The 11,066-nt window shown below is 40.3% G+C and overlaps 1 protein-coding gene across 1 annotated transcript; it reads right to left on the bottom strand.

The window, feature by feature from the left end:
• Positions 1 to 1,197: 1,197 nt before the first annotated feature.
• LOC102005763 (tetratricopeptide repeat protein 30B) lies at positions 1,198 to 4,629 on the bottom strand. The gene has a single exon (XM_005373400.2). The coding sequence runs from the start codon at positions 3,845 to 3,847 to the stop codon at positions 1,850 to 1,852; it is 1,998 nt and encodes a 665-aa protein (XP_005373457.1). The 5' UTR covers positions 3,848 to 4,629; the 3' UTR covers positions 1,198 to 1,849.
• Positions 4,630 to 11,066: the final 6,437 nt, after the last annotated feature.

Here is an 11,066-nt window from a genome sequence, read left to right as displayed (position 1 = left end):
GTGTTTTATGTTCTGAAAGCTAAATTACACATACATGCAAACCATAAACACACAGCACCTGGGTAAATAAACTGGCCGAATAAGGACTGGGCTTCTTGCAAAATGAATCTGGAAAACATTTACTTTTGAATGGTTCACATTACTTACTTTATATCTTTTTAAAAATAGTTTGCGTTAGAGGAAATAGGAAAAAACCCAGAATTTTAATGTGGTTGTTGAAAGTAAGATTTTAGTTCATTTACTTTCCAAATCTTAAGGAGTTACAAAGATTGAGAGGGTTACAGAGCTACTGCAGTGATACTTTTAATACACAAGTTGTTAAAGAACTATTCCCAGATGTAAAACGTGCCTTGGGATCCCCTGAAGAGATCATTAAACATCGATTGTTCTCCAGATGTGAGATCAAGCATCACTGGTAAATGATAGCAGCTCAGATAGTTAAGATTAAAAATGCCATAAATTCAAAAATATTTGACTTCACAGTGTTAGCTTTTCTGATCTAATAGAACGTAGCATGTAGGACTTCACGCTACTGAGGAATGATGCTGAGCCTACATATGAGTTCCTATGTGACTAAATAGGTTTTCCCTAAAGAAAAAAAAATCATCTCATTATGCCAGGGGTTTCAGTAGAAAGCAATTAATTGACTATGACAAACCACTAAATTTTGTAGGTATGTCCAAAATCAGCGATTTCGTATGATTCAGCCTAATTGTTCCATTTTTTCTAAGCCAACTTGAGTTGGAGATCCATTTATGGAGAAAAAGGAGTGAAGGATGAAGAAACAAATACTAAATCTTTTATAGGATTTGAAAATAAATTACCTGATGGTGATGTGTGAGGTTCCCAAGAGGACCCAATAAACCTATGTGGGGAGTTGTGGATTGAAACTAATATGATGCTTCTAATAGTTTTCAGAATTGACCTTTTCATCAGAGATAGGCATGGAAAGGAGTTTGGTGGGGTCTGGGAGTTAAGGGAAAAGACTTTTCCTTACCCAAGCTACTACACCGTGGAAACAACTACAACATATCCTAAACTGAAAACACAGAGGCAATAATTAACAGCTGAGTTATCAGGGTACTTCTGCTCTTAGTCTTTATGGGAGATAAATGAAAACAAAATTGTTAGAAAAAGCAGTAACAATGTTGTCTTGTTCATACATTGAAGCGATTAACTGATGGAGAAACAATCATGGAAATTTTCTTCTTTGATATTTATTGTCTGTAGACCACAGCAACATATGTTAAGCGAACAAGATTATCCACTGACTCTTGCACATTAAAACCATTTATAACCTAAGGCATTTTTGTTAAAGCATTAGACATACCTTAAATATCAAACTATCTTAAATGTTATATAAAGCTACACACTATACATTAATACAATTATGAGGATAAGTTATGAAACTAACACAGACTATCCCTGAAATGACTATTAAAAACTTACACATCCTATACATTAATTACTTCTGAGTTTTGGACGTATGTGTCTGGGCCCTGGGTAATGGAGTACATGTGTAGGACCCCTCAAGTTACATCAAAGCACAAAATTTAAAAAGGACGAATAGACATCATAAGTTCTAACAGACACAATATCGCTCATCACTTTTGAACTTTTTACAACTCTTTCTTGGGACAAGCTTATTTAATATTTTGCGTATTTCAAAACAAAAAGGTTTTATCTAACATTCATCTTATAATGCTAAAATGTATAAAGTTTACATGTAACAATTATAAAGGCTAAAGGCTTTATATGCCAAAGGCTAAATACAGATAAAACTGCAAAACTTTATTTGGACATGACAAATTTATTAAAGTTACATTCCGATTAAAGCCATTAACAGGTATTATGAGTTCCACCCTATAATCTCATAAATCAGAGCTTTCAGCTGCCTGGACTCATATGTGACCGTGTTCTTGCCAATATGCATTCTTTCCTCTTCAAGCGGCTGCTCTATAACAGCAGGTATATTCCTGCCATGAAGTTCACAGTGCTCTAGAAACTGCACACACTCCCGAATAACACTGTCGCGAAGCACTATCATGTGCTTTGACATGTTCTCCAGTAAGGACAGAAAGCATCTTTTGGCATAATACCACGTATCAGTTCCCAGCTTTTTATTGTAAGGTTCCAAGCTCTTGATAACTCGAGAAATGCCAAAGTCATAATTTCCTTTGGCACAGTACAGTGTTCCTATCACCAAATTCACAATGCACAGATGGTAGATTTTCTTTTCTGGGTCGTCGTAGGACAGTTGCTCTTCCTCCTTTTCAATCTTCCTCATCAGCTCCTCAGCTTCTTCATTCTGACTGGTCATAATATAGGAAACACAGAGGTTAGCTAATACAATAGCGCTGACGTTCAGGATGTTATCGTAATGCTTCTTGACGATGGGCTCATAGAACCCAATGGCCTCTCTGTATTTGTTTTCCTGCATGAACAGGACATGAGCTACATTCAGCCTCCACACATCATGGTCATTACAGAACTCCACAGACTTGCGGAAGATCTTTTCCACCATCGGATAATTTTCAAGATTCCAGTAGATTTTTGCTTGGGCCATCAACACAGGAATGTATTTCTCAAGGGTTTCATCATACTCATTCTCTGTCTTTTTGACAGTATCTTCATCTCTGTTGTGTCTTGCTTCCTGTACTTGCTTGGTGAGTTTCCGGAGCTGCTCAGTCAGCATCCCAGCTAGCGCATCGAGCTTAATGAAGGCCTCTTCTGGAGCTGTCTGGCAGGTGATCATGGCATCCAAGAAGTCATAGAGATAGGGGGTGAGGAACTTGTAAGTCAAATGGGCATTTTCCGCCAGAACATCTGCTGCCAGGTCAAAATACTCATACTTGCAGTACAGCAGTAAGAGATTGCCAAAAGTCTCTGGGGGAAAGGGGTTCTGTTGGAGCAAAAACTGTAGTTTTTCAAATCCTTCTGTAGGCCTGGTATCCATGTTCATGAGTGCCTGGTTGTGCAGGGTCACAGGGTCCAACTCTTCCTCTGCCCTAGGTGGCATGTCAGTGAGGGCTTCCTGAGCCGCCTCATAGTTTTTCAGCTGGTACTCTATGGCTGCCTTGAGGTTGAAGGCTTCCACCAGAGCAGTCTGGTGCAGGACTAAGGTGTTGCCAACACTGCGAGCATCTATGCCCTCAGTGGTCATGCCCACCCCGAGCTCAGGGTGCTGGCGGATGCCATGCTCGATTATGTCTGCGATATGTTTCTGAGCTGGGGCGTAGTTCCTGTTGCTGTAATGGGCCAGCGCCAGGTTGTAGGAAAGGTCTGGCTGGTAGCCTGTGGTCTGCAGGGCCGCAACGAACTTGGAGCACGCAGCTTCGTAGTGTCCCTCTTTGTAGAGCAGACAACCCAGGTTGACCTGGCCATCGCGGTCGTTCTCTCCCGCGCTCTCTTCTCCTGCTTCCCCACTCAGCAGCTGCTCTACGAGGCCCCTGGCCCCTGGCAGATCGCCCTCGCTGTACTTGATAGCAGCCTGCAGGCGGAGGACCTGGCTGTGATAGGCGGGGTTGTCCAGGAGGAGGAAGGCCACCCGAGTGGCCTCGGGATACAGGCAGGCCTTGTATAGGGCCTGGGCCTGGTACAGGCGGTACTGCTCGAGTTCGGGGTGCAGCTGGCTCAGCTGCTCATAGCACTCTGCGGCCAGCACGAACTCCTGCAGGCGGTAGTAGCAGTAGCCCAGCAGCGACAGCCCGGCGCGGCTCTTGGGGCTGCGCTGCAGCTCAGCGGCCAGCAGCTGCACCGCCTCGGAGTAGCGAGAATCGCGGATGAGCCGGTACACCACCGCGGTGAACTCACCGTCGGGGATCTGCGAGCAGCTCAGTCCCGCCATAACTACTGAAATTGTGGCGTCTCCTCGTTTCCAAGGGAACGAGCCAACCGGAAACGGAAGTCTGTCCAGAAGTAGTTGTACAGCGAAAAGAAACTGTTAGGAATGAAGAGGAACCCAAGATACAAGTCTGTCAGTTTCTTAGGCTTAGTGCTGAAAGACTCAGGAGTGAGGGTAGCTAGAATCGGAAGACAGAGGAAACTTCAAGTTTTTCGGACGACAAAACTCTACCTCCCGTCCTGCGCCGTTTCAGTGGTGTGGTCGCGTTGCATGCTGGGAGATGTAGTTTTTACATGTAGGCTACACACTCAGGGATGTCGCCCTTCGTTTTCTGGGCATTGCTCACCGTTTATGTTGTATCACTTCGGTCTCTTTCAAAAGAAGAAAGGTTTAGGATCCGAGGTTCCTTCTGATGTGCAGATTCACTGTACAGTGTCATTTCACATTTGGTGACAGAAACGAGATTGAAAGTCGTGTTTTTGCTTTGGGATTCCCCTGGAATTCAAGTAGAGGTTCTCCTCAAACTCTTCTGAGGGCACACTTTCTGAGATCAGAATAGTGCAACCACCAGGAGTTTACTCGTTTCCTGAGAATGACGAGGGGAAACAATGTGCATCTTAATCTACCGAGAGGATCATTTTAGATCCACGCATCTCCCTTTTTTCATAAATGACAAATATTGCCGAGTATATGTTGGCGTTTAAGTTAGCCATACCAGGTGCAATCATCCATAGTACGTACAATCATCGTTGGGGGAAATGCATGACCTTGTCTGTTCCAAGGCTGAAGAAAATGCATGACGAATCTGGGCTCCCGTCATATTCATTGTTACGTTTCTAACTCCATTTATCTCCACTAAATTAGCCTGTGAGGTGTGGGTGTGTGACAGAGATACTCAGTTTTTTTTGGTTTTTTTTTTGTTTTGTTTTGTTTTTTTTTTGGTTTTTCTCCGGTACCGTGAACCGAACTCACGACCTTGCGCTTGCCAGGCAGGCACTTTGCCGCTGAGCTAAATCCCCAGCCCCGATACTCAGTTTTTACTTGTCAAGCTTTTAATGCTGTTTTTGGATATTATCGAGCTGATTTTAAAATGGATTTTTTTTTTCAGTCACAAACAAATTACCCAAATCTCTTTCTCCTCTCTCTGTCCAGCCCCTAAATTCTTAGTTTGATGATCTCTGGGCAGGTGTGTTAGACTGTACGAGAAACACTCTTGGTTTTCTTTTGTTCTTTCTTGTGCAGTTGGAATAGATGCTCTAAATTCCTCATTTCTATCTCAGGGCTTTTATATAATTTTAAAAAATGTAATAGTGCCCATGATGGGGGAGGGGCAAACTAGGAACTTACTTGTCCTATAAAAGTAATTTGAATCACTAATTTAAAAAATATAGATTTAACTGACGTGGAGACTGTAGAATTTATGGAAGCATAAGTACAAACTTTCAAATACTAGAGCAGTAGTGTATATAAGATAGTAAAATGCAAAACTGGTTATTCTCAGAGAGATAATAGTAAATCATGTCATTTTCAAGATAAATCAGATATTCCTCATTTAATGACCTACCTAGCTAACGACTGTTCAGACTTAACACTGTGGCTACACTGGTCAGAAGGACTTCACCACCCATTGTTTCCTTACAACCTGTCCCTTTTTTTTTTGGTACAGTTCTGTACTACTTGTGTATAGAGCCTCAAGGTCTTTTTCTGTACCGTACACCTTGTTTATGCACTACTGTGATTTTTGCTGATCGTTCTGTACACTACAGTACGGTAGCTCTATATTGCTACACATTACAGTACTGTATGTAAGAGTTATGCAAATAAAAGCAGTCATCCAGTTGGAATTTCCTTTGACTATTTCTTTGTTCTGAATATTGTAATGTATATGCTATATACATTCCTTATTTAGCCTCTGATTCAGCTAAGAACCTAGCCATAACTGTGGTTAAATGAGGAATGCCTGTGATCATGGCCATAAATTATGAGGTTGCATCAGGTGCTGGTGACCTGGGGCAGGGCATTGTCTTTCAAAGTCATCCACCGTCTCTGTGGACCTCACTAGCACTCAAGGAAAATATCCAAGTGAAAGCCATGTCTTTGCTTTGTAATTAAAAACTCCAATGCAATTTTGCTTCCTCAGTAATATTGCTGCTTATGAATTTTTTCTATATATAAATTTTGGAGGCTGTACCAACTGTATTTACACAGCTCTATAATAGGCTACTTACATGCTGAATAACGACCCTGAATTCGGCATATTACAGATAAAGAGCTTGTGGCTCAGAAAGGTTGAGTAGCTTGCCCAAGATCACATAGACACATAGGAAATGGCTAAACCATGTTATCTAAAAGCTCAGTTCAGAGAGAACTCGGGCCTGATGAATGAGCTCAATTCATGCAAGGGCCCAATTTTGAAGAAATATTAATAAATTACTTTTTAAAAAAATTATTGTCATTTTTGTGTTAAAGTAACCAACAGTCTGATTTGGGCAGTCGATATTTGAACTCCCTGGCCTGAGTTTTAATGGTAAGCCAGTATTAGGAAGTAATTAGGGGTGGTGTAGTTCCCAATCGCCAGTTACGGTTGTAAAGCGACTTTAGCCGCCATACGAATGCTAAAGCAACTGATTTCACATACATTCTTCTCCATTGATGAGAATTTTGCCACATCTGTACTCTTCTGAGTAGGACCAGCAAAGAAACCTCCCACTGCATAAATACCAAAAAGAGGCACAGGCTGTACCTGGGGAGAGTTGAGTATAGCTCTAGACTGCTACACAAGATCACCAGAGAAAACAGCTGAGGAAGGACACTGCAAGTCTATATCAAGCTTCTTCCAGCTCAGCCTCTAGCTGCAGCCCTTTCTGATCTTCAAATCCGAAACATATGCGGCCTGCGAGATGCTGGCTAATGCTGCTCAATCATTAGAGAGTAAGGGATTTTCTCCTTTATGCCAGCCTGGTAGATGCTCCTTGGAAACTATCAGAAAGGCTCAATATTTTCAAATCCTCATATCATGAGCTCTTTCTTTCTTTTTTTTGTAACAGCTATCAAACTCAAGCCCCATGCTTACTAGGCAGGCGCTGTGCCGCTGAGCTATATCCCTGGCTCTTGAGGTAAGATGACAGAACAGAGAAACAAGAAATTGCCTTTCATAGCTTTAGTCTTTTTCTCTGCTTTGCAAAGTAGTTGAATTTGGGTCACAAAAAAATTCACCTTTAAAAGACTTCCTGAAAATGCATGAAAAAATAAAAGGACTATTTGCTGTTCCCCACATAACTTTGATCCTTCCAGGGATCAGTTGGGATTCTTTCCCCTGTGTTGTGTTGCTACCTCTGAGCATGGCAGGTGAGGTGGGCGGGAGGGCAGCCATCTTGTCTTCCTCCTTATGCCCTGTGATGTTGCTCCAGAGGCCTGGCTTGAAAAAAGCAGGCCATTTGGCTTAGACAGATAGAGGGCAGGGTCATTTTCAAAGTGAAGTGAGTGCGCCAGTCACACTGTGAAATTGGCATGACCGACACTGCTGCTGTGATAGAACGATTTTTATTTGATTTCTCATAGGCGGTTGGGGAATAGATTCTTTTTTTTATGGAGTAGGAGAGTTGGGCAGAGATCCTTTAGTTAACAATAGAAATTCTGAAAAGCAATAAACTAGGTGGAATATTATATCATAAAGGATCATTTTGTTTGCAATAGAATCTTGAAAATCTGGAGCATAGATCAAAAAATAAGCCTATGATAATATTCCCTGCGGTAAGAAGACGTTCAGCGTTTGCAGTAAAATGATTTAATGCCTTATTGAAAGGAATTAGGCTAATAAGAAATAGTTTGGGACTCACATTGGATTTTGCTGAGTAAGGGAAGTATATTTGCCAAGCGGAAGAATTCCATTTAGGCAAAATGAATAGAGGTGAAATACATGATATTTATTCCTTAACATGTTTATGTTTCTGCCTGCCAAAATATGGTATGATAAAAATCTCATGTATATTCTATTTGGCAGTCTCTTTTAAAACTAATTGTAAGTGATTGTTTCTTATTTGTTTTGTTAAAAAAAAATAGCCACAGCATTGGCAAACATTGCTTATTTATGAGTATTTCAGCCATATCTATGGTCAGACATCTTCCTCAATATAAGAAAACCTTCTGCAAAACCCTTGGTGCCGTTTCTGTCTCCCTTCCATTCCGGGCCATTTTTGTCAGGATGGTCAGTTTGGTTATCCTGGTTTCTTTGCATTTTCTGGAATCCAGATTGATTACCCCTGTGCATCCATTAATGATGATAGAACTCACTCTTCTGCCACAACCTCTTGCATTTTGTACCCCGTTGGCACTCAAAACAAGACAGGAAAGAATAAATTAGTCAATTAAATAAATCACTTTTGAAAGATAGTTGGCTGCCCTTTAGGAGTATCTGTTCAGTCTTTTAAGACTTAGAAAAAGACACTACCAAGTCAATGCTTGGGAACATTTATGCCGAAATGGTGAGAGCATTAACCTCATTGTGAGATTAATTTTTCTTGGGTAGTTCCATCTCTTTTAATAATTTCAATGGTATTATATCCTTCTTGATATACCTTGCTTTTAATCAAGTAGTTTCTGTTTTTTAGTTTATGGTGTCCTTCTCCAAATTAACTTTACACAATAAGGTGGCTAATAAAAAGAAATTAGCAGACAAGACACAATTATGGGTACTACCATTGAAAAAGTTTGCTATGGGATGCACTGATGGAGTTGTTGCACAAATTACTTCATTTGAGCATTTTTTTTTCTGCTTTTATTTCCAAGATGTGATATTGAAGTATCTCTTCTTTTCTCTAGGACTGGTACCACTCATACTCAGATATAACCTGTATATCTGTTTGCATTTCTGCAATGCAGCTACAAAAATAATAAATGGGATGGAAAACATCTCTGATGTCCATGGTCAAAAGATTAGATTTCTCAGAGAAAAATATCATTAGTTTCTGAACACCTTTTCTTGCAAAGCTTCCAAACTCTTTGCCCATGGTGTCAGAGAGCAATCCATAATGTCTTTGATAATCAGCCATCCAGCTGTCACAGTGACAAATTTTCGTGTGACTATTGCCTCAGATGTTACAGGGCTTGTCCGATTGTAAACCTTCATCAGTGATGATATGCACAATTGCCTTATTGGATTATGCTAAGCTTAATACAATGAATACAATTAGCTCTCCTCCAACCACATCAGCTTAAAGCATAATCAAGAACTGGATGACAATTTTCATGGTATTTGAGCAGTAATATAAATGCTGAGCTATCGAGGCTTTCTTTGTGGTGAAAACCTCATGTGTTATGGTACAGATTTTCAGGACAAATGCAAGTAGACTGAGAGTCCAGTCTGCCTATCAGACCAGTGCCTGGCCCCTACCTCTCTGGCTGTCTTGTTCTTTCTGCTTCCTGGCTGCCACAAGGTGGGCAGCTTTCCTGCACCATGCCCTTCTACCATGATATTCCACCTCATCTCAGGCCCACAGCAATAGAAACAGCTGACCATGGACTGAAGCCTCTGAACTGTGAGTCAAAATAAATGTGTCCACCGGGCATGGTGGCACACTCCTGTAGCCCCAGCACTCGGAAGGCTGAGGCAGGAGGATCATTGTGAGTTTGAGACCAGCCTGGGCTACAAAGTGAGCTCAAGCCCAGTTTGAACTGCATAGCGAGACCCTGTCTCAAAAAGAATAAATAAATAAATAAATAAATAAATAAATAAATAAATAAATGTGTCCTTCTGTAAGTTTTTCTCAGGCATTTGGTCAGAGCTACAAAAACCTAACACATCTATTATCACTGCTTTCCAATTTCTACCACTGCTACTGTAGCTTTTGCCACTGTCATCTCTTCCTGGATATTCTTGTTGGATCCTTCCAAAGATTTTGAGGCACTCTATCTCCCTTTTTTATTCTGAGGTTGGGGACCTCAAGGTTTATTTAAGCACAGTTTACTGCTTCTGTCAGGAGGTCATGGGATTTTTGTGCAAAGTAGAACTCCCAATGGCTTCTTTTCCTATGCCTTAGTTTGTGCCTGGTGTGGAGAAGGTTGTTGCTTACTCTAGTGACCCTTGCTGCTTTAGTATGTGGAATGTCTGAGGTCTGTGACTTCTAATGGCTTTGGAAGAAATAGTTTCCATATGGTTTTAGGCACTGAGAGCGATGTTGCAAAGTTGAATTGAGTTAATGACTTTCATCTTGTGAAATATTTAATAACATTGTTTTGTTTTATAAGGACTTAACCACTTGATCTCCATGCCATGTAAGGCTTCTTTAGCGGTAATTTTGTCCTTCCCTGGCCTCAGCAAATGGAAACCTGCAGGCTTTGCCTTCTATTTATAAAGAACCTATAAACACCAAATCAAGGAAATAAACAGAAAACATGAAATAAATAAACAGAAAACATGATCTCAAGTGACATGCATATTTGAAAGAGGTAAATTCAGTATAAAACTATCTGATATCTAATCCCTGTTCTACCATCACCAACATTGTAGCCATGGAAAATGTTCTTAACCTCTGAAGAATCATAATTCTTGTACTGGTAAAACAGCGTCAAAAATTCTATGTACATTTATTGTGAAAGTCTAAAATCACACAAAAGCAACTGGTCCATAATAGATACTCTGTGTATTTTAACTGTTATTACTTCATAAATAGAGCTATTGAGATTGTTTTGGAGTCTTGCTAGGCCATCTTAGGCTTAAACAACTGTGGGCAAAATTATTAACTAAACATCCTCCATCTAAGAGTAAGTGTTCTCCTGGTACTTCAGATGTTATGTTCCTAAGAACTTCTGATGCACTCCAGAAGGTTGAGGGGTAGTTATCTGGCATAAATTAGTTCCTTCATTAAACCTGCTTGTGAGTTCTAAATTACTTTATTTTGTTCATTCAACAAATTAGTAAGTGCTTCCTCTTGTCAAGACGTTTTGTATTTTGGATGATCCAGAGCCTTCAAGAAATTTACAATGTAGAGGACATACTACAGGTACATAAAAAAATCACAATCAAGGTAGTGGTGCAGTGCCTTAGGAGTGAAACAGTAGCACCCAGAGGTTCAGAGTTACAGTGAAAACAAATACTTATTTGGCTAAGCAATGGTTTGCAATCATATCTGATACCTCTTTTATAAAAAATATTTTCTAAAGCCGTCTTTACTACATATTTTGAAGTGAAATTTATATATAATATTTCTATATAAATATACAT

Source organism: Chinchilla lanigera, unplaced genomic scaffold (genome assembly GCF_000276665.1).
Source record: "Chinchilla lanigera isolate Chin_1 unplaced genomic scaffold, ChiLan1.0 scaffold00002, whole genome shotgun sequence".
NCBI classification, from domain to species: Eukaryota; Metazoa; Chordata; class Mammalia; order Rodentia; family Chinchillidae; genus Chinchilla; species Chinchilla lanigera.
This window is presented reverse-complemented; position numbering and strand designations above follow the sequence as displayed.

Coding starts and splice junctions, on each gene's coding strand:
- LOC102005763 (XM_005373400.2), bottom strand. CDS start 3,847: ATGGCGGGACTGAGCTGCTCGCAGATCCCCGACGGTGAGTTCACCGCG.